General features: G+C 35.6%; 1 protein-coding gene across 1 annotated transcript in view; it reads left to right on the top strand.

The window, feature by feature from the left end:
- Positions 1 to 491: 491 nt before the first annotated feature.
- CATSPERB (cation channel sperm associated auxiliary subunit beta) overlaps positions 492 to 24,597 on the top strand; it is a 146,168-nt gene continuing 122,062 nt past the window's right edge. Inside the window, exons 1-5 of the mRNA XM_036839547.1 lie at positions 492 to 751; positions 1,075 to 1,153; positions 11,407 to 11,495; positions 13,661 to 13,801; positions 17,988 to 18,048. Coding sequence (XP_036695442.1) covers positions 680 to 751; positions 1,075 to 1,153; positions 11,407 to 11,495; positions 13,661 to 13,801; positions 17,988 to 18,048 — 442 coding nt within the window. The 5' untranslated portion in view covers positions 492 to 679. The remainder of the gene's footprint in view (positions 752 to 1,074; positions 1,154 to 11,406; positions 11,496 to 13,660; positions 13,802 to 17,987; positions 18,049 to 24,597) is intronic.

Here is a 24,597-nt window from a genome sequence, read left to right as displayed (position 1 = left end):
TGGCCCAGCAGTTATTCTTTATTATTATATGTTCACATTTTCCTAATCATTAACTCCTTAGCCAGCCTTTTGAGATTCGGGAGAAACCTGAAGACGTCAGGAGAAACCTCTTTTACTTCAAGAGATGCGGGGCACAGAGAGTCCCGAACGAAGTGAGAGGGTACCAAAGGGTCCTGCTCAGTTTCAACATCAAGATGTTAGCCGAGCTAGTTCCCTCTGAGAGCCACGAGGGAAGGATCTGTTCCAGGCCTCTCTCCTTGGCTTGTAAACGGCTACCTTCTCCCTGTGTCTTCATATCATCTTCTACCTGTACAAGAGTGTGTCCAAATTTCGCCTTCTTATAAAGACACCAGTTATACTGGATTAGGGCCTACCCTAATGATTTCATTTTAACTTAATTACTTCTGTAAAGACCCTATCTCCAAATATGACCACATTCTGATATACTGGTGGTTAGGACTTCAGCATATGAATTTGGGAGGGGGGAACAATTCAGCCCATGACAGACGCTTGCTAACACACATAGTGGTGTGCATTACAAGAGAAGAACACGGAGTTGGGAGATTCACCATGGAAACAAGCCTGTGCTTGTCCAGAGGATGTTACCTCATGCCTCAAGGTTGCTTGCTGCAAACACAACTCTGAGAAAAGGGCCTTGCATTCCTGGCACATAGCAAGGATGTGCAGGGATGCTCAGGACTCACATGGATTGTCTCTCCCAAGAGCAATGCTGTCACACTCTCAGATCAAGGTACAACTGTACCATCCTGAGTCTTTATCAAGTCAGGTTGGGTTTTACACAGATGTAGAATTGATCATGCCTTTCTAACAGTTGCAGAAAACTCTGAGCCACAGCTCTTTAGTTTGCAATAATTATATTTATAAATATATTTAATACCAGTTAAGGAGTAAGTGTAGAGCTTAGTCAATTGTTGTCTGCTTTTTCACATAATGAGAAATATTTTTAATTCAAAGAAGAGATGATTTCTTTACTATGCCATTGTTTATAGCAAAAGGAACTAAAAAATATCTTCAGAGTAATTGAATGGAAATAATTCTTTTTTCTTCCAACAGATGGAATTGCCACTTTTATATGTTATGATTTTACTTTTGAACATTTTTGATTTTTCATCAGGAATAACATATAATAAAGGTAAGTTTCAGACTCTTTTTACTCTCTAAAACAGAGAAAATCTTCTCAAGACTTCCCCTTTATATCCCTTCCTCACTAACAGTTAAACTATTTTTCTTTTAGTACTTCTTCTTTACCTTATCTTCCAGTTTTTCCCCAGTATTATCTATTGTACTCTGGTCCAGAGGTTTCTAATAATATCATTGTTTATATCAGGACTTTTCTTTTGTTATAGTATTTCATTACTTATAAGTCATAGAATATTTAAATTTTAAGGAACATTTTATATTTGCAAAACTTGAATTATTTGGATAGAACTTTTTCATTTTTCCTCCATAAATGGTTGCATGTAGGATGAATTGTAAACTGAATTATAGGCTAATAGACTGAGAATTTTCTGAAATTAATACATGGATTAAATTGCCCAATAGGACTTTCATGGTGTAAAACTTTGCAAAAGGAATAAGACAAATCCACCTCCATTAGTGCAGATTGTATAGATTCTGTAGTATCCTGAACTGGATCTACCAGAACATAGTCGATGGTCAAAAAATTGTTGACTGAGTGGATGGAGAGACTCAGGCTCTCTTCTACACATGGGTGTGTTGCAGAATTGGGTGAGTTCTGGGATGAGCCAGTTCTAGTTCCTATATTCCGCTAGAGAATATATTACACAAGTATGGACATAACCGAAGATTGGATAGTCACCAGCAAACTTATGAGATTTCAGAGAAGGGAGAATGTACTTCCAACTGGGGCAGGGGATGGAGTGAGTCAGAGAAAGCACTGTATGAAAGATATCAACCCATATGTGTCCCCCAAATGTCTGTACATGCATGGGGAAGAGCATCCTACAAAGACAACATCAGGTAAGTGATGAATAAAGTCGTGGAGGTAGACAACCACAGAACATGATGGGAGCAGTAAATAGTTCATTCTGACTTGAAAGAAGGAATAGAAGAAGTAAAATATTTTGGAAAGATAGGAAACTGGCTTATATTATAGAGGTACTTGAATGCCAAGCTAAGGAATTTGGGCTTTAGTCTATATTCACTGGAAAGTCATTTAAGATGACTGGTTAGGGGAGTAACATCTCAAAGCTACAATTTAGGAAGATTAATATGGCAGCATTATGTAAAGTAGATTGGTGGAGGGAAAGTTGGGAGGCAGAGAGAACAGACAGAAGACCATGACAGTAGCTTACACCAGATCTTCAGTCATGAAGTCAGTTTTTTGGTCATGCACTGCATCGGTTGAAAAAAAAAAAAGTGTAAGCTTGGTTCTCCAATATTTTCTATTTATTTTTAAATTACGTACTTGTACTACTGTACTAATATATTGTGTACCTTGTAAACCTACACAAAAACCAGAAATTAAAAGGGGATGAAAAAGGATGAAATAATCTTTTAAAATTATTATAAAGTATACTGATCAACATCATAAAATTCTTTGAAATTTTAAGATTTTTGGTGAGAAAATGTGATGTAAATATAGTTTTTGAAATCTTGGAGTCAAAGTTTATAGAGATTTGAATATCTGGCTCTAATTCAATTTATTTTGGTATTTGACTTTAATTAGCTATTATATTAAAAATATATCTCGCAAATTTTTATATATCTAAATGGGATAAATGCATGTTGGCTTAATGAATAAATCATGATACTCATTTTTCAATGCCATCTATCAACTTTGTAAAGGTTTTTATTGATAAAATTTTAGTAAGCTTCCAGCTTTCTGTATGTCAGTCAACTTTTTTCCATTTTAAGCAAATAGTTCAAAACTTCATTGAAATTCATTTGAAATATTTAAATCAAGTAAACAAATTTCCATTTTCAAGTTTCTAAAGTATTGCAGATATGACAGTAATTATAGATGATATATTTATGAGATTTCCAGTAACAAAATCACATACTAATGTAAACATTTCCAGCTGCCTATATTCAAAATGCTCTCTCCACAGCATGCAATTTTTAAGGTATTTAATTTAATGTTCATTGTTCAAATGAACCTTCAGTTTGGAAGGACAGACTGAGTCCTGATTTACTTTTTGAAACTATCTGTAAGCATATTCCTGACAGCAATTTGGCATTTCAAAAAGATAAATGGAAATCAAAAAAGCTGGAGTAGAAATTCTCATATCAGAAAAAATAGACTTTAAAATAAAGAATGTTACAAGAGACAAAGAAGGACACTACATAATGATCAAGGGATCAACCCAAGAAGAAGATATAACAATTGTAAATATTTATGCACTCAGCATAGGAGCACCTCAATACATAAGGCAAATGCTAACAGGCATAAAAGGGGAAATTGACAGTAACACAATAATAGTAGGGGACTTTAACACCCCACTTTCACCAATGAACAGATCAACCAAAATGAAAATAAATAAGGAAACACAAGCTTTAAATGATACATTAAACAAGATGGACTTAATTGATATTTATAGGACAATCCATCCAAAAACAACAGAATACACTTTCTTTTGAAGTGCTCATGGAACATTCTCCAGGATAGATCATATCTTGGGTCACAAATCAAGCCTTGGTAAATTTAAGAAAAATGAAATCATATCAAGTATCTTTTCCGACCACAATGCTGTGAGACTAGATATCAATTACAGGAAAACATCTGTACAAAATACAGACACATGGAGGCTAAACAATACGCTACTAAATAACCAAGAGATCACTGAAGAAATCAAAGAAGAAATCAAAAGATACCTAGAAACAAATGACAATAAAAACACGATGGCCCAAAACCTATAGGATGCAGCAAAAGCAGTTCTAAGAGGGAAGTTTAGAGCAATACAATCCTACCTCAAGAAACAAGAAACATCTCAAATAAACAAACTAACCTTATACCTAAAGCAATTAGAGAAAGAAGAATGAAAAAAACCCGAAGTTAGTAGAAGGAAAGAAGTCATAAAGATCAGATCAGAAATAAATGAAAAAGAAATGAAGGAAACGATAGCAAAGATCAATAAAACTAAAAGCTGGTTCTTTGAGAAGATAAACAAAATTGATAAACCATTAGCCAGACTCATCAAGAAAAAAAGGGAGAAGACTCAAATCAACAGAATTAGAAATGAAAAAAGAGAAGTAACAACTGACACTGCAGAAATACAAAGGATCATGAGAGATTACTACAAGCAACTATTTGCCAGTAAAATGGACAACCTGGAAGAAATGGACAAATTCTCAGAAAAGCACAACCTTCTGAGAATGAACCATGAAGAAACAGAAAATATGAACAGACCAATCGCAAGCACTGAAAATGAGACTGTGATTAAAAATCTTCCAACAAACAAAAACCCAGGACCAGATGGATTCACAGGTGAATTCTATCAAACATTTAGAGGAGAGCTAACACCTATACTTCTCAAACTCTTCCAAAATATAGCAGAGGGAGGAACACTCCCAAATTCATTCTACGAGGCCACCATCACCCTGATACCAAAACCGGACAGAGATGTTACAAAAAAAGAAAACTATAGGACAATATCACTGATGAACATAGATGCAAAACTCCTCAACAAAATACTAGCAAACAGAATCCAGCAGCACATTAAAAGAATCATACACCATGATCAAGTGGGGTTTATCCCAGGAATGCAAGGATTCTTCAATATATGCAAATCAATCAATGTGATGCACCATATTAACAAATTGAAGGATCAAAACCGTATGATCATCTCAATAGATGCAGAAAAAGCTTTTGACAAAATTCAACACCCATTTATGATAAAAAATCTCCAGAAAGTAGGAATAGAGGGAACTTACCTCAATATAATAAAGGCCATATATGACAAACACACAGCCAACATCATTCTCAATGGTGAAAAACTGAAACCATTTCCTCTAAGATTAGGAACAAGACAACGTTGCCCACTCTCACCACTATTACTCAACATAGTTTTGGAAGTTTTAGCCACAGCAGTCAGAGAAGAAAAAGAAATAAAAGGAATCCAAATCAGAAAAGAAGAAGTAAAACTGTCACTATTTGCAGATGACATGATAGTATACATAGAGAATCCTAAAGATGCCACCAGAAAACTACTGCAGATAATCAATGAATTTGGTAAAGTAGCAGGATACAAAATTAATGCATAGAAATCTCTTGCATTCCTATACACTAATAATGAAAAATCTGAAAGAGAAATTAAGGAAACACTCCCATTTACCATTGCAACAAAAAGAATAAAATATCTAGGAATAAACCTACCTAAGGAGACAAAAGAGCTGTATGCAGAAAACTATAAGACACTGATGAAAGAAATTAAAGATGATACCAACAGATGGAGAGATATACCATGTTCTTGGATTGGAAGAATCAACATTGTGGAAATGACTATACTACCCAAAGCAATCTACAGATTCAATGCAATCCCTATCAAACTACCAATGGCATTTTTCACAGAACTAGAAAAAAAATTGCATAATTTGTATGGAAACACAAAAGACCCTAAACAGCCAAAGCAATCTTGAGAAAGAAAGATGGAGCTGGAGGATTCAGGCTCCCTGACTTCAGACTATACTACAAAGCTACAGTAATCAAGACAGTACGGTACTGGCACAAAAACAGACATATGGATCAATGGAACAGGATAGAAAGCCCAGAGATATACCCACACACCTATGGTCAACTAATCTATGACAAAAGAGGCAAGGATATACAATGGAGAAAAGACAGTGTCTTCAATAAGTGGTGCTGGGAAAACTGGACAGCTACATGTAAAAGAATGAAATTAGAACACTCCCTAACACCATACACAAAAATAAACTCAAAATTGATTAAAGACCTAAATGTAAGGCCAGACACTGTAAAATTCTTAGAAGAAAACATAAGCAGAACACTCTATGACATAAATCACAGCAAGATCCTTTTTGACCCACCTCCTAGAGAAATGGAAATAAAAACAAAAATAAACAACTGAGACCTAATGAAACTTAAGATCTTTTGCACAGCAAAGAAAACCATAAACAAGACCAAAAGACAACCCTCAGAATGGAAGAAAATATTTGCAAATGAAGCAACTGACAAAGGATTAATCTCCAAAATATACAAGCAGCTCATGCAGCTCAATATCCAAAAAACAAAGAACCCAATCCAAAAATTGGCAGAAGACCTAAATCGACATTTTTCCAAAGAAGATATACAGATTGCCAACAAACACATGAAAGGATGCTCAACATCACTAATCATTAGAGAAATACAAATCAAAACTACAATGAGGTATCCCCTCACACCGGTCAGAATGGCCATCATCAAAAAATCTACAAACAATAAATGCTGGAGAGGGTATGGAGAAAAGGGAACCCTCTTGCACTGTTGGTGGGAATGTAAATTGATACAGCCACTATGGAGAACAGTATGGAGGTTCCTTTAAAAACTAAAAATAGAACTACCACATGACCTAGCAATCCCACTACTGGGCATATACCCTCAGAAAACCTTAATTCAAAAAGAGTCATGTACCACAATGTTCATTGCAGCTCTATTTACAATAGCCAGGACATGGAAGCAACCTAAGTGTCCATCGACAGATGAATGGATAAAGAAGATGTGGCACATGTATACAATGGAATATTACTGTCAATGGAATATAGTCTGTCATACAGAGGAGTGAAGGAAGTCAGAAAGAGAAACACAGATACCATATGCTAACACATATATATGGAATCTAAAAAAAAAAAAAAAGGGTTCTGAAGAACCTAGGGGCAGGACAGGAATAAAGACGCAGACATAGAGAATGGACTTGAGGACACGGGGAGGGGGAAGGGTAAGCTGAGACGAAGTGAGAGAGTGACATTCACATATATACACTACCAAATGTAAAATAGCTAGTGGGAAGCAGCCGCATAGCACAGGGAGATCAGCTTGGTGCTTTGTGACCAACTTGAGGGGTGGGATAGGGAGGGTGGGAGGGAGATGCAAGAGGGAGGGGATACAGGGATATATGTATAGATATAGCTGATTCACTTTGTTATACAGCAACAACTAACGCAACAATGTAAAGCAATTATACTCGAATAAAGATGTTAAAAAAAAAAGATCAGAAAATTTAAAACACTTTTTAAAAAGTAATATAAAAACATCCCTAACTCATCTTTAGACAGTTTTTTAAAAAGTACTTTGCCATTGTATACCACCAAAACCCATGCTTGTTACAAAAGATGTTTGTAGTTAACCTTCATCTAGCCTTAACCTCTGATGTCCTTCAGTACTTTTGCAGTATCTGGCTTCAACTTCATTGTGCCAAAGAAAACCAGAGCTGGACAATATTTAAAGCTGTAAAACTACAATTTATTCAGGGACTATTGCAATTGAGGAAAAAAGATCTCAGTATAGAACTAGTCTCAATTCCAAATACAACATAGGCAAGTGGGAATTTATAGCCAAGGAGCAGGTTCATTGTGGGGGAAATTGTGTCTTTGGATGGAAAATTACTAAGAGGAGACATCAAGAGTAGGGAGGATTCTTGCTCAGCTAACCAAACAGTATTCTTGCTGAGGGCAGACCAGCATGACCATCTGGGTGGATGGTAGGGGATGAAGAATTTGAGTAGATATTGAGAGTGGTTAGATATCAAGGATGGGGTGGGGGCTTCCCTGGTGGTGCAGTGGTTAAGAATCCGCCTTCCAATGCAGGGGACACGGGTTCAAGCCCTGGTCTGGGAAGATCCCACATGCTGCAGAGCAGCTAAGCCTGTGCGCTACAACTAATGAGCCTGTGCTCTAGAGCCTGTGAGCCACAACTACTGAAGCCTGCAACAAGAGAAGCCACCACAATGAGAAGCTTGCACACGGCAACGAGGAGTAGCCCCTGCTCACCGCAACTATAGAAAGACCGTGTGCAGCAACAAAGGACCCAATGCAGCCACAATAAATAAATTAATTAATTAAATTAAATAAATAAATTTTTAAAAATGATGGGGGGGTTTCTCTCTAAGATGACTTAGCAGGATTCTTGTGAAAATAGCTATGCAGGTCTAGCAAGGGATAGGGCCTATCCTCTTCATCAAATCAAGTCCTGCCTTTTTCCAAGAAGGAGTCTGAATTTATACCCCAGATTAGAGGAATACATATGACATTGATGAGTGGTCCCATCACAGCCTCTTTCCTCAAACTCAAGATAAGGAGAAGGGATAGAGGATTCTGGGAAGACGGCAGAGTGAGAAGCACAAGAAATCTGCCTCCCCAACTGGACAGCAACTGCACTGGCCGAATCTGTCTGATGTAACTTTTTTGGAACTCTGGAGGCTGCTGAAGGCTTACAACTTCTAGGGGAAGTCTTGGACAGTAAGTTGCAGTTAATTTCAGTCATTGTCAACTCTTATCACTGTAGAAACTACCCATCCCCCACCCTCAGCCTCATGGCATGCAGCTGTGCACGTGTTCCTGGAGCAGTCACACACAGCTTGCAGAAGCTAGGGTGGGCAAAAAGGACCCTGTCTTCCAAATATTGAGGATCTGTACTCTGATTGCTGATTGCTGCTTCTGATCACAGAGGTGCAGACAAAGAGGCAGGCAGCCATTGTTGTTGTACCTCCCCTCATTGTTGCAAGCTCCTCTCCCTCAGCTGAACAGATTTTCAAGGGACTTAAAGGGCCAGTGCCCTTTTTACCCCCTTTTTCATTTTTCATTTTTTTCCTCTTTGGGAGCCAGACGTTAAAGACTATCAAAAAAAACAAAAACAAAAAAAAACTGCATTTAAGGGGATAAATTACAAAGTGACCACACATGCCCAGGGAAAAATGCCACAGGCTCATAAAAGACCTAAGAAGACCTTAAATTTACACCTGAGGTTGATCCTTGATACAGAGACAGCCTACAACAATTTTTTAAAAACCCAAAAGACGAAAACGGTAACAAAAAAAAGCAAATCCTGGGGAATGAGGAGAATCTAATTTCCAGAGTTACCACACTATTAGATTCAACTGTCCAGTTTTCAACAGAAAATTATAAGACATACAAAGAAACAGGAAAGTATGGCCCATTAAAGGAAAAAAATAAATCACCAGAAATTATCCTGAAAAAAGATTGGATGGCACATCTACTAGACAAAGACTTTAAAACAACCATGTTAAAGTTGCTCCCAAAACCAAAGAAGATGTGGAGAAGGTCAAGAAAATGTATGAGCAAAATGGAAGTATCAATAAAGAAATAGAAAACCTGAAACGAAACCAAGAAGAAATGCAAGGGCTGAGAAGTACAATAACTGAAATGAAAAACTCACTAGAGGGATTCAAAGGCAGATTTAAGCAGGCAGAAGAAAAAAATCAGCAACTTGAAGATAAGACAATTGTAATTATCAAGTCTCAGGAACAGAAAGAAAAAAGGTTGAAGAAAAGTGTAGAGCTAAGAGACCTCTGGGAAACTGTCAAGTGGACCAACACACACATTGTGGGAGTAACAGCAGAAGAGAGAGAGAAAGGAGCAGAGAGACTATTTGAAGAAATAATGGCTAAAAACTTCCTAAATTTGATGAAAGGCATAAATATGTATAATATATATATATCCAGGAAGCTAAGCAAACTCCAAGTAAGATGAACTGACAGAGACCTACACCAAGACACATTATAATCAAACTTTCAAAAACCAAAGATAAAGAGAGAATCTTGAAAGCAGCAAGAGAGAAGTGAATAACCACACACAAAGAATCCTCAATTAGATAATAAGCAGATTTCTTATCAGAAACTTTGGAGTCCAGAAGGCAGTGGACTGATATATTCAAATTGCTAAAAGAAAAACCAGTCAGCCAAGAATCCTATATCTGGGAAAACTGTCCTCAAGAGTGAGGAAGAAATTAAGGCATTCCCAGATAAACAAAAGGTGAGGGAGTTTGTTACCACTAGATTTGCCATGTAAAAAAGGCTCAAGGGAGTCCTGCAAGGGGAAATGAAAGGACACTAGACAGTCACTTGAAGCCATAGGGAGAAATAAAGGTAAATATGTGGGTAATTATATTGTAACAATGGATTGTAACTCCACTTTTCATCTTCAACATGATTTAAGAGACTAATACATCTAAAGAAAAAAATGATTAGTGCAAAAGTTACTGTCATTGTAATTTTGGTTTGTAACTCCAAATCTTGTTTTCTACATATCTTAAGAGACTAATGCATCCAAAAGAATTATTAGTTCATGTTTTGGGGGCACACAATATTTAAAGATATAATTTTATGATATCAACAACTGAAAGGGGTGGGGATGGAGCTTTAAAGGAGCAGAGTTTTTCTATGTTATTGGAGTTAAGCTGCTATAAATTCAAATTAGGGTAGTATACCATTAGGATGTTAAATGTAATCCCCATGGTAATCACAAAGGAAATAGCTATAAAATATACATGAAAGGAATTTACATGTTTCACTACAAAAAAAAATCAACTAAATACAAAAGAAGGCAGTAATGCAGTAATGAAGGACAAAAAAGTTATAAGGTATATAGAAAACTAATAGCAAAATGATAGAAGTAAGTCTCTCCTTATCAGTAATCACTTTAACTACAAATGGATTAAATTTCCCAATCAAAACTGGGAGATTGGCAGAATGGGTAAAAACACATGATCAAAAAAAAAAACAAAAACAAAAACAAATACTCACACATGATCCAACTCTATGCTGTCTATGAGAGACTCTGTTTTATTTTATTTTATTTGGCCATGCCACAGCATGCTGGATCTTAGTTCCCTGACCAGGGAGCGAACCCATGCCCCCTGCAGTGGAAGTGCAGAGTCCTAACCACTGGACTGCCAGGGAATTCCCAGAGAGACTCACTTTAGAACAAGATAAGAAGGAGGGATCTTTCTCCCAACACTCCCACCCTTTGGGGAGAGGAGTCACCTTCATATCAGTAGCTTTCTATCAAAACATAAATTCACTATCCAATCTCATGTCAGTAGCTTTCTATCAAAACATAAATTCACTCTCCAATCTCCAACTTCTGTCCCTTTTATATGTTCACCATGGTTGAGGAGTTTAAGAGTGAAGAACTGGTTTTTGGCCACCTCTGAAAATTTGTATCATAGCCTAGCACGTGTTATATTTTATTTTAGTGCTCAGTCAAACCTTCCTTTTTAGTGTCCTGACATTGTATCTTTAAAATGAAAAAATAAAGTGGAAGATTTAAACTTTATCTAGAGTGATGTGAATTTAAAATATACAATTATAATTCTTATACTTTAAAAAATATTTTCTGTTTAAAAAATACGGTTCTTTTAATGGAAATTCTTCATTAGTGACCTAAAAAAATATATATGTTTGTATTATTTAGGTGATACGGAGAAACGCTTTGCTTGTGCTAGCCAAGGTTTCCCCCAAAAGAATGAAATAATCAAGTTGTATCTTTCCTCTGATGACTTGGTAAGGTCCACTAATAGCATGTGCTACAACCCCTCATATTCCTTTTAAGTGCATAGGTGAAACCAGTAGCACTGTACTATTTTCAAATACCTTCTACTATTTTCAGACTTGGGGAGGTGAAATTTGGTACAAATAATCCTTTCTATCCTTTCTAATTCTTTCCACTTGGATCAAGTAAAATATTTCATTTAGCCATTGAACACCCTGGGTGGTTTGCTTTTTTTTTTTTTTTTTTTAAGATGCCTCCATCCCTTTTTTTAAAAGATTGGCTGTAATGATCTTCATTTTTTATGGTTCTGATCTGTCCATTTGGAGTTTGACAGATGTAGCCTGTTAGAGAAAGAACGTTACCTCACATGACCTTGGGAAAGAATCTTTCCCTTTTATAACAAGTACCACATTGCAGGTGTCATTTTGGGTAAGGGATTATTTGACTCCTTTGATTCAAATTATGCCAAAATTTTTAAAAACACAGCAAAATAAAATGTACTGTTAAGATAGTCATGCAACAAATGCTAACAAAAACATAAATTAATAAAAATTGCACAGATTGTCTAAAAATCTATGATAAATATAACAAAACAAAGAAAAACACCCCATGAGGACAAATACATTTATCCTAAAGTCTGTTTTGACTTAGCTCCCTGTTCCTTCTTAATATGCCAAACGTATATTTAGTTTTTTATTTACAACTATTGTGAAGTGCAAGCCCTTTGAGGCACACGTGTCTTTCCTATTTGTGATTAATATTTTGGAAAAGGAATGGGCTCTAGAGGAAGAGAGACCTACAGAGCTGGGGTCAAATTTTGGTTCTGCCGTATATGGTATGTGTGCCCTAGGGCAGGTTACCTAACCTCTCTGATCCTCAGTTTTGTCCTTTTGAAAGGGAAGTATAATCTACTTTTTGGATAGTTGTGATGTGGTAGTTGTAGAAGAAATATTAGTAGAAATAATAGCTAGCATTTATAAAGTGTTTGTCAGGCATTTTTCAAAATGTTTTATGTTCCTTATGACATTTAATCTTCTGTAAGATAAGTACTGTAGGGGAGTACTGAACCTCCCCTCTTAGGTTCAGTGGCTGGAGCCTGTAAAACAAACTGACAAAAGACAGATTAAGCAGGAGATAAAAATGAAGTTTGCGAATTCCCTGGCAGTCCAGTGGTTAGGACTCGGCGCTTTCACTGCCGTGACCCAGGTTGAGTCCCTGATCTGAGAACTAAGATCCTGCAAGCCTCACGGCACAGCCAAAAAAACCCTAAAAAACAAAAACAAACAACAAACAAACAAAACAAAAAAAAGCAGAGTTTATTTATACATGCAATGCACATACGCATGGGAGAACTCAACAATGAGTAACTCAAAGGGATCCTTAGAATTGGGAGCTTGTATAACATCTTAACAAAGTGCAATAAATTGTGGAGAAGTGTAAGACAAAGGAAAAGGGTTTGGGTTTATCTCCCTGCCAAGCCCCATTAGAAAATAAGTTCCATTAGGTCAGGGATTTTTGCCTGTTTTGTTCAATTCTGTTTTACCAGCACCTATAACACTGCCTGATTCATGGTAAGGGGTCAGTAAATATCTTTGGAATGAATATGCTTCCCCATTTTATAGATAGGGAAACTGAAATTCAGATAGGTAACTTGCCCAGAGTGATCTTAACTACTAGGAGAACTAAGTGAGATGAAGCTCTTCTTTTCCATATTGGTTTTCAGGGAAATCCACCATTTGTGATTGCTACCTTTTCATATACCTTCTCAAAACTGGGAAATATTCAATAAAAATGCAGTAAAATGAGTTCTGCTTTATACATTTGCTTTTTTATTTAACACAAAATAATGATTTTAATAAAATAGGAATTTCTACATATGATAGCATGTGACTTTGAGTCTATGTTAAACATAATAACTCTATGACCATTTCTATGACAGAAAAGATTATTATAGGATGAATTGAAACCTATGATGACACTAGCATAATAGGCTGATGGGTTCTGAAAGTGTACTTTTCAAAATAGATTTTTTTTCCAAGTTAAAGACTGGAATTACTAGAGATAGCAATCTTCAGCAGCATCTACTTTTCATAGATTTCTCCTCACTTTCAAATTAATGTAAAATATGCTTCTCACCATCAAATTGTCACTACTTGTGTTTTTCTCTTTCCTAAAGAAAATCCAGTGTTTTTTCCAATCTGAAATTGAGCTTACTTCAAAGGAATTTCTAAGCGTGTTCACATCAGGAGGACTTGCTCCAAGCTTGGGAATCATAAATAGTACATATACGGGCATCTTTCACTTTAATTTAACCTTGGTAATTACATTTTATTTTATTCTGTGGTTTGTTATTTACAAGAAGAATACTCTTCCTTTTAGCATGTGATTTTAAAAACAGCTAGTCCAGTAATATTACATCTGTATGTGATTTAAACCCAATAATACATTGTTATACTTTTTAAAGTCATTTTTTTAAAGAAATTAAGAGAAGAAAAGAAAAAGATTCATGTGGGGTTTTTTTTTTACTTTTTATTCACATATTTACTATTTCCACTGCTCCTTCATTCTTTCTGTAGGCATAAATTGCCATCCAGTGTCATATTTCTTCAGCATAAAGAACTTTTAGCATTTCTTACAGTGCAGGTCTGCTGGCAGTTAATTCTCTGGAAGTTTTTTCCCCTTGAAAATGTCTTTATTTCACCTTTTTGTTGGGGGGGGGGTGGTAACAACTTCATTAAGATATAATTTACATACCATACAATTTGCCTATTTAAAGTGTACAATTAAATGGTTTTTAGTATATTCATAGAGTGCAACCATCACTACTATCTAATTTTAGAACACTTTCATCACTTCCAAAAGACAGCCCATACCCATTGACAATCACTCCGCATTCTACCTTCTACTCCCCAGTCTTAAGCAACCACTAATCTACTTTCTGTCTCTGTAGATTTGCTTATTCTGAACATTTCATGTAAATGAAGTCATATAATATGCAGTCTTTTGTGACTAGCTTCTTTCAGTTAGAATAATGTTTTCAAGTTTCATCCATGTGATAGTATGTATCAGTACTTCATTTCTTTTTATTGCCAAATAATATCCCACTGTTTTGGTACCATATTTTGTTTATCCATTCATCAGTTGATGAACATTTGGGTTTTTTCCACTTTTTGGCTATTATGAATAATGCTGCCAGAAACTTTTGTGTACAGTTTTTGTGTGGAAATTTTGTTTTTTTATTTCTCTTCTGTATATAACTAGAAAATGGAATTGCTAGGTCATAGGGTAACTCTATATTTAACTTTTTGAGGAACTGCCAGACTGTTTTCCACAGTGGTTGGACTCTTTTACATACCCATCATCAGTGTATTCAGGTTCAAATTTCCACATTCTCACCAACACTTGTTATTTTCTGTTTTTTGTTTTGTTTTGTTTTGTTATAGCCATCCCAGTGGGTGTGAAGTGCTATCTCATTATATTTTGATTTGCATTTCCCTGATGATTAATGATGTTGAGCATCTTTTCATTGCTCAACAGTGTTTATTGGCCACTTGAATATCTTCTTTGTGAAGATATCTACATAGATTATTAATTGGGTTGTCTTTTTATTGTTGAGTTGTAAAAGTTCTTTATACATTCTCAATTCAAGTCCCTTATCAGACAAATGACTTGCAAATATTTTCTTCCATTCTATGGGTTGATTTTTTACTTTCATGGTACTGTCTTTTGATGCACAAAAATGTTTTTGATGAAGTCTTAGGTATCTATTTTTTCTTTTGTTGCTTATTCTTTTGGTGTCATAAATAGGAAACCATTGCCTAATCCAAAGGAATGGAGATTTACCCCTATGTTTTCTTCTGAGAGGTTCATAGTTTTACCTTTTACATTTAGGTCTTTGATATATTTTGAGTTGAATTTTGTGTGTGGTGTGGGGTAGGGGGGTCCACATTCATTATTTTGTATGTGGATATCCAGCTATCCTAGCACCATCTGATGAAAATACTATTACTGTTTCCCTACCGAATTGTTTTGCCACTTTTGCTGAAAATCAATCAACTCTAAATGTGAGGGTTTATTTCTGGATTCTCAAGTCTATTGCTTTGATCTATACATCTGCCCTTATTCCAGTACCATGTTGTTTTGTTACTGCTGCTTTGTAGTAAGTTTTGAAATTGAGAACAATGAGTCCTCCAACTTTGTTCTTCTTTTTCAAGACTGTTTTTGCTAGTCTCCATATAAATTTCACTAGTTTCCATATGAATTTTAGGATAAACTTGTCAATTTTTACAAAGAAACCAGCTGTGATTCTAATAGGGATTGTGTTGAATCTGTAGATCAGTTTTGGGAGTATCACCATTTTAATAATCTTCCAATCCATGAATATGGGTTGTCTTTCCATTTATTTACATTTTCTTGAATTTCTTTCAACACTTTTTTGTAGTTTTCAGAGTATAAGTTTCACACTTCTTTTGTTAAATTTATTTCTAATATTTTATTCTTTTTGATGCTGTTGTAAAGAGAATTGCTTTCTTATTCTCATTTCCAGAGTGTTCTTTGCAAGTGTATAAAAAATACAATTAATTTTTGTATATTTATCTTATATCCTGAACTTGCTGAACTCATTTATAAATTCTAGTAGTTTTTTAGTGGTCACCTTAATTTTTGAATGATTATTTTGTCAGATATAGAATTGCTGGGTGACTTCATTTGCTTTCAGCATTTTGAATATGTCATTCTGCATTTTGAATATGTCACCTGATACCATTGTTTCTGAATGAGAAGTCAGCTATTAATTTTATTATTGTCCCCTGTATGTAATGTGTTATTTTTCTCTGGGTGTTTTTAAGATGTTCTCTTTGTATTTACCCTGACAGGTTCTCTGGGCTACTTGGATTGTAAGTTTACCAAATTTGGAAAGTCTTCAGCCACTATTTCTGCAAAGAAATGTTCTACCCCTTTCTCTGTCTCTTTTCCTGCCTGGGACTCCAATGAGGCACATTTTGGAACATGTTTTATTGACCCACAGATCTCTACAGCTCCATTTACTTTTCTTTAATCATTTTCTGCCTTTTTCAAATTGAATAATTTCAATTGTTATATATCTAAGTTCACTTATTCTTTCTTTTTTTTTAATAAATTTATTTATTTTATTTATTTATTTTTGGCTGCGTTGGGTCTTTGTTGCTGTGCGCAGACTTTCTCTGGTTGCGGCAAGCAGGGGCTACTCTTCGTTGTGGTGCACGGGCTTCTCACTGTGGTGGCTTCTCTTGTTGCGGAGCATGGGCTCCAGGCATGCAGGCTTCAGTAGTTGTGGCATCCAGGCTCAGTAGTTGTGGCACACAGGCTCTAGAGCTCAGGCTCAATAGTTGTGGCGCACGGGCTTAGTTGCTCCGTGGCATGTGGGATCTTCCCGGACCAGGTCTTGAACCCGTGTCCCCTGCATTGGCAGGTGGATTCTTAACCACTATGCCACTAGGGAAGCCCTAAATTCATTTATTCTTTCTTTTGCCATCTCCAATCTATTGAACTCATCTAGTAAAAATTTTATTTCAGTTATACTTTTCAGCCTCACTATTTCCATTTGGTTTTATTGTTGTATTTTTCATTTTGGTGCTGGATTTCCTATCCATTCCCTCATTAACACATTTTCCTTAAATCCATTTACATATTTGTAATAGCTGCTTTGAAGTCTTCATCTGTATCTGAACTCATTCTGAGTCAGTTTATGGTTTATCTTCTTTTCCCTGAATATCTGTTACATGTTCCTGTTTCTTTCCATGTCTTGTCATTTTTGGGAGAAAAGTGGACATTGAAGATAATAAGCTGTAACAACTCTAGATTCTGCTATTTTCTTACAAGAATTTGCTGATGTTTTTGTTGGTGGTGGTCTAAAAGGCTATTAATTGCCCTGGCACAAATTGCAAAATGTCTTACCTATTGTTTCAGCAGCTGATATCTCTGCTCAGTTCTACTAACTTCCACTGCTGACTTTTTTTTTTTCACATGGCCTTCTGAGGATCTCCCCTGCACTTGTGTTGCCCAAGGATATGGAAAGAGTTTATATTTAACTCTTAGATCATTATTTTTAAAGCTCCCTTGTGCCTGGGATTTTCCTCTTAAATTCCTATATTTTCTGTCAGCAGCAGGTCCTGTCCTCTGACACATCAAGCCATTAATGCTTCAGCTTTGTGCTGTCTGAACTTGGCTGTATGATATTGCATTTCGTGGCTATATTCTTACACATAACTGATGAATACTTTAGTTATTTCCAATCTTCTACTATCACAAACAATGATGAAAAATATCCTTGAACACATTTCATTTCACACATATGTGAGTATAATGCAGGATAAATTCGCAAGAGTGAAATTGCTGGGTAAAGGACATATACATTGGATGTTTTTGTTTAATTTTAGTTTTTAAAATATAGGGTAGAATATGCCAAAGTAAGTGTTGCTATTAACATTGTAAAATACTGTTTTCTGATGTCTTCTTTATTCAAGTTCAGTGATCGAGTTTATTGGTTGATTGATATTCCCAGAGAAAACATTACAAAAAATACAGGTAAGAATGATCTGAATTCACTATTTTACACATGGGTCTGGATTGCCAAATTTATCAAATAAAAACCATTTATTATGTTAAAAAATTATGTTATCTCATGTTAATGTCTCCTGTGGTATTTGGGACATACATACTTACTAAAAACTAGTGATTCATCTGAAATTCAAACTTAACTGGGCTTCCTGTATTTTACCTGGCAGTTATATTATAGATAGATGGTTCTGACATACATAGCATTTATATTATTCTTTAGTTAAAGTAAACTCATTTTCTAGAACTTGAAATTCATAGTATTGAGAAAGTCAGGTACCAATTAATTTTAATGAAATGGAATCATTAATTTTAAAATGTAGTATGTAGTGTATTAGTTTACCATTGGGTCTACTATTAAGTGCTATGTGGCAGCCTAGTTTGTATACTACTGTAAATACCAAGAAGGAAAGAGCAGGAAAGCCAAATTCCAGAAGGTGTGAGTATTGAGCTAGTGGACTGAGCTAGTAGATCTTCAGGCATGAGATACAGACCCATAGTTTAAAAATGATAAAGGGTATATTATTCTAATATGGTAGGTGCAAGAAATAGAAACCATCCTGACCTCACTAAAGGAAAAAGAGTAAATTTCTTTTTGTTGTGGAACCCAAAGACAAAAATGAAGCCAGATTATAAGAAGGAATTAGAAGTAAGAAATGGAGAACCATCAAGAACCCAGGGAATATTTTCACCGTTTCTCTTATCTATATTTTCTGTACATCTATATTTATTTTTCCTTTTATGCAGACTAGTTTCCTAAAGCTGCCTCACTGCTGTCAAAGTTTTGTATATATTTCCTAGGGACCAGACCAATTCCAAATCCCCAGGAGAGTATCTTCAATTGGTCTAGAATTGATCCTGCACCCACTTGTGTGCCAATCAAATGTAGCAGGTGATGAGGAATTGGGACAGTGGGATGGGGGGATCATACAGGCAAACCCCTCTAAGTATGGAAAAGTTAAAGGACGAACCAAATTGTGTGTCCTACAGAGTAAATGGCAGGGGGAAAGCGAGAATAAGGCAGAAAGGATAGAAAAGACTCTATATAAGGAAGCATCAAAGATAAAAGACTGCAGAAGAAGCCCCAGTATTATAACAGCTAACATGGATTATATCACTATTTTTCTTTTTTTTTGAAATTCCCGTTCTTTTACTTATTTATTTATTTATTTATGACTGTGTTGAGTCTTCGTTTCTGTGCGAGGGCTTTCTCCAGCCGCGGCAAGCGGGGACCACTCCTCATCGCGGTGCGCGGGCCTCTCATCATTGCGGCCTCTCCTGTTGCGGAGCACAGGCTCCAGACATGCAGGCTCAGTAATTGTGGCTCACGGGCCCAGTTGCCCCGTGGCATGTGGGATCCCCGCAGACCAGGGCTCGAACCCGTGTCCCCTGCATTGGCAGGCAGACTCTCAACCACTGCGCCACCAGGGAAGCCCCTATATCACTATTTTTATCCTTTATTCATCTCAGTTTTTTCAAATTAATCTATCACAACTTTTTGTGATTTTTTTTTCAAGGAATTCATCCTGAAAATTGTACTCCTTTAAAAAAAAGAAAAGGGAGTACAGTCTAATGATGGATTGTTCTAGCTGCTTGACCTAATATTGACATTAGTTTGACAATCGAAGAAGTGAAGATCACTTGTTATTTTCACTTCTTCTATTTATAAAATTTAATTTCAGAAATGCATTGATTCTAAGATCACCCAGGCAAGAAAAAAGGTGATCTGAAAACTTAAGTATTTTATGGAAAGAGACCAAATGATCTCTGCCTATCTTGATACAACTTCTGGATTGAGTAAAAAGAAATATATTTGAGCTTATAATGTAATAGGAGAGAATGGTCTAATGTTAGTAATATGCTAGAAATCAGGAAAGAAAATCTTCAGGGGGAAGGAGACCATATTTGCTCATTCACTTTTTACTCCTTAATCATATCTTATTTGCTGCCATACCATGAATTTGAGTATTATGTATCTGTAAAATCTTGGGAAGGGTAGTTTATGTAACATCAACAGCAAAGGTAGCAAAATAATCATCATAGTAGTAGTAGAACTTGCCGGTAGCATTTACTGAATTCTTATATTTTCAGCACGACTCTAAACACTTTACCTAACTAAATTCATTTATTACTCAATATGTGTTAGTTACTATTGTTAGCTCCATTTTCGAATGATTTAACTGAGGCCTATGGAGCCATATGGAGATTTGGTGATAGCTAGAAAGTGGTGAAGGCAGTTTGAAGTTTGAACTACATAGAACTGTTGAAGGTAAAAAGAGTCCCTCCTTAATTTATACTTCACAATTTGTTCTCTTTTTCATTTTAAAATAAGGTATAATTTACATTCAGTAAAATATACCGTTTTTAGTGCCTAGCTCTATAAGTTTTCACAGATGTATACAATTGTGTAATCATGAATCAAGATTTAGAACAGTTCCATCATCCAATAACATTACCCCACCAGTATTCAACTCTCTGTCTCCTGAGCCCCAGGAACCATGGATCTGTTTTCTGTTCCTATTGTTTCGTTTAGTCCAGAGCCATATAAATGGAATCATCAAATATGTAGTCTTTTGAGTCTGACTGCTTTCACTTAGTATAATTCATTTGAGATTCACTATGTTGTAGTTTTTTTTGTTTTCTTACTGGGTAGTATTCCACTGTATGGATGTACCATAGTTTATTTTGTTGCAGGGCATTTGAATTTTTTCAGTTTTTGGCAATTATGAATAAAGCTGCTATAGGCATTCTCATACAGATTCTTGTGGTGAACACAAATTTTTGTTGCATTTGGCTAATACCAGATAGTAGGATTACTGTGTCATATGGTAAGTGTAAGTTTAACTGTGTAAGAAATTATCAAACTATTTTTCAAAGCAGCAGTATCATTTTGCATTCTCACCACCAGGTTATCTGGATCCATGCCAGCACTTAGTATATATAAGTGTGTGTGTATGTTTGCATACATGTATACATATACATTTATACATATATGTATATTTATACAATATGTATATATGTATACTTATATATAAATATATTTTAATATGTATAAATATGTATGTATTTAATTTAGCCATTCTAATAGGTGTAGAGTGACATTTAATTATGGTTTTAATTTGCATTTCCCTAATAACTAATGACAATGAACAACCTTTTTTGTGCTTATTTGCCATTTGGTGAATTATCTATTCAAATCTTTTGCAAGTTCATTGTATGTTCTGGATACAACTCCTTTATCAGATATATGATTTATAAATATTTTCTCTCAGTCTGTGGCTTGTATTTTTAATCTCTTAAGAATGTCCTTTGTAGATCAGAGTTTTTAATTTTGATGAAGTCTAATTTATCAGTTTTTTATTTTATGGATTGTACTTTCGGCATCATATCTAAGAAATCTTTGCCTAACCCACAAAAAGGTTCTCCTATATTTACTTCTAGAAGTTTATTGTTCTAGGTTTTGTATTTAGGTCTATGACTGAATTTAAGTTAGTTTTTATACATTATATGGACTGAGGGTAATTTGGGGGAAATATGGATATCCAATTATTCCACCACCTTTGTTGTAAAAGCTATTTTGTGTCCAGTGAGTTGCTATTTCTGGGCTCTCTATCCTTTACCAATACCACACTTGATTACTTTAGCTTTATAAATAATAAGCTTATAATGAGTAATATTAACCCTTCAACTTTGATCTTTTTCTTTTGTTCTTTTAGTTCTTTTGTCTCTCCATGTAAATTTTACAATCAATTTGTTTAGTTCTACAAAAAAATTCTGCTGTGATTTTTTTTATCTCAATTAGAATTGCATTGAATCTATAGATTAGTTTAGGGGGAATTGACGTCTTAACAATATTGAGTTTTCCAGTCCATGGACACAGTATATCTCTCCATTTATTTACATCTCCTCTGATTTATTTCATCAGGGTTTTGTCGTTTTCAGCATAGAGATCTTGCATATACTTTAAGAAATTTATATCTAAGTATTTCATGGGTTTGGTATTACTTTAAATGGTTATTTTTAATATTTTAATTTCCAATTGTTCATTAATAGTATGTAAATATGTTATTGATTTTTGTAGATTGACTTTGTATCTTTCAACTTTGTTAAATTCACTTATTAGTTCTAATAGTCTTTTGTATGTTCTTTGGGATTTTCTACATGGATAAACATCCATCTAGAAATAGAGATAATTTTATATATTTCTTCCATTCTAATATGATTCATTTTATTTATTTATATATGTCTTTACTTACGTACTTACTTACTTGTTTATCTTTGCCTTATTGTGCCAGTGGGATCTCCAGTACAATGTTGAATAGGAATGGTGAGAGAGGACATCTCTGCCTTGTTTCCAACTCTAGGGAGAGAATATTCAGCCTTTCCTCATTAAGTATGATGTTATCTGTAGGTATTTTGCAGATGCCCTTTATCAGGTTAAGGAAGTTCCCTTCTATTCCTAGTTTGCTGAGTTCAAGAATTGGTGTTGAATTCTGTTAAATGCTCTTTCTGCATCTATTGAGATGATTATAAGGATTTTCTTCTTTCATCCCATTATATGAAGAATTCCATTGATTCGTTTTTGAATTCTCAACCAGCCTTGCAATCCTAGGATAAACAACTCTTAGTTACGATGCATTATCCTTTTTGTGTATTGCTGGACTCATTTGGCTAGTGGGTTCTTGGGGTTATCAGTCTGGAGTTTTATTTTCTTGTAATATCTTTATCTCGTTTTGGTATCTGGTAATGCTGTCTTTATCAAATGAATTGCTCAGCTGTTGCTGATGATGAACGCTGGGGGCGGTGCTCAGCTTTAAGCTGAAAACCAAGGGCACACAGGGCTTTGGGCAGGAGTTGAGGGAGCCCAGCACAGGTGATACCAGACTTGAGTTCATACTGAGCTTAAGAAACTTTAGAATCTTCATCACCCTGGGGAACCTTCCATGAGTCCCACAGGATCCTGCTGTTGGCTCTTGAGCCCCAGATATGGAACCCGGAAGACACGCGCTCAGACACCAAGTCTCCATTCCTCTGTTCCCTCTGACTTCAAGAATGTTTTTGACGGGAAAGCCAAGCCAGTGACCTTATCAGAAAACCCAGGCTCATGGTGGGTAGGAAAACGTTTGCCAAGATGGACGTGGTTTTCCAGCCACATCACTGTTTTCCTTTCAAAGGTATTTCCACTTTGACTTCTGAACTGAAATGCTGTCTATAAGGAGTATCAGGAGGGCTTGTGTAAGGGGCTGATAACACTGCATTCCCCATAGGCAAAAGGACTTATCTAGATCGTTTTTATCGTATTGGAATCCGTCTTCCAACAAGCTTTTACTAGAAAGTTGTTTCTATTTCTTGATTTTCTTTTAAATAATCATCTTTTGGTCTGAATTACACAGATTTTTAAAAATCGTTTTTATCCAGGAATCTGAGCAGAAAATTTAGCTTCTGAGTTTTATGGTAGCCTTTTTATTGGACAGTGTTTATGAGTACAGAGCAAGTTCATTGTTTCTGGGTCTGACAGCAGTGCTGGGACCAGCAAGGAGCCCTTTGTCTACATTCCTCCCCAGTGGGATCCGGCTCTGATTGCCAGGTGGGGTCGTCTCCAGGACTTTAAGAGTGAAGTATTGCTGATTCCCACGGAAAACAGTTGGCAGATGCAGACAGGGGTGTTACGAGAAATTTTGCCTTGCCTTGAAGCCCTCTGTTAAATAAGGGAAATTTGGGGGCTATTAATTGTACAATTGCTAGAATGAAAGTGATTTATGTGGTGATACTGGGACTGAGTTCTAAAAGCTTGGGTTTCTGGGTCTCCTTTTTAAGTGGGTGAATTCAAGGTGGAAAAACAATGAGCCTCATTCTAGGAAATACGGTGTTTTGCACAGAAGCTTCTTTCAAAGGGAGTCCTGGTTTAATTGCCAAAATGAAAGGAAGGTGGGCACTGCCCAGAATCTCACAGGTGTTTGATTTGCTTGCGGTTTTTGAAATCCTGACTGGTAGGTAAACCTGGTCAGAGGACAAAGTAAGTATGTAGGCTTTTAGATCTAAATTGCTTTGAAATAAAGCTCATTTCTAAAAAGGGAAATACATAAATAAATATGAGTTGAGAAGAGTTCCCTCCTATATTATGGAAGAATTTTTGTAGAATTGATATCATTTTTTTCACTAAATGTTTGGTGGGATTCACCAGTGGAGTTTTCTGGGCATGGAGTATTCTTTGTGGGAAGGATTTTAACTACAAATTCAGTTTCCTTAATAGATATGGGAATATTCAAGTTTTCTGTTTTTTCTGAAGTGAGTTTCGGCAGTTTGTATCTTTCAAGGAACTTGTCCATTTCATCTAAATTGTTGAATTTGTAACTAAAGCGTTTTTGTGACATTCTTTTATTAACCTTAAAGGGTCTATAGTGATGTGCCCTATTTCATCTCTAATATTAGTTATTGATATTTGCATCTTTATTTCCTTCTTGATTCATCTGGCGGAAGTTCATCAACATTATTGATCCTTTCAAAGAAGCATCTTTA

This window comes from Balaenoptera musculus, chromosome 2, assembly GCF_009873245.2.
Source record: "Balaenoptera musculus isolate JJ_BM4_2016_0621 chromosome 2, mBalMus1.pri.v3, whole genome shotgun sequence".
NCBI classification, from domain to species: Eukaryota; Metazoa; Chordata; class Mammalia; order Artiodactyla; family Balaenopteridae; genus Balaenoptera; species Balaenoptera musculus.
Note: the sequence above shows the minus strand (reverse complement) of the source record. Positions and strands in the feature narration are given on the sequence as shown.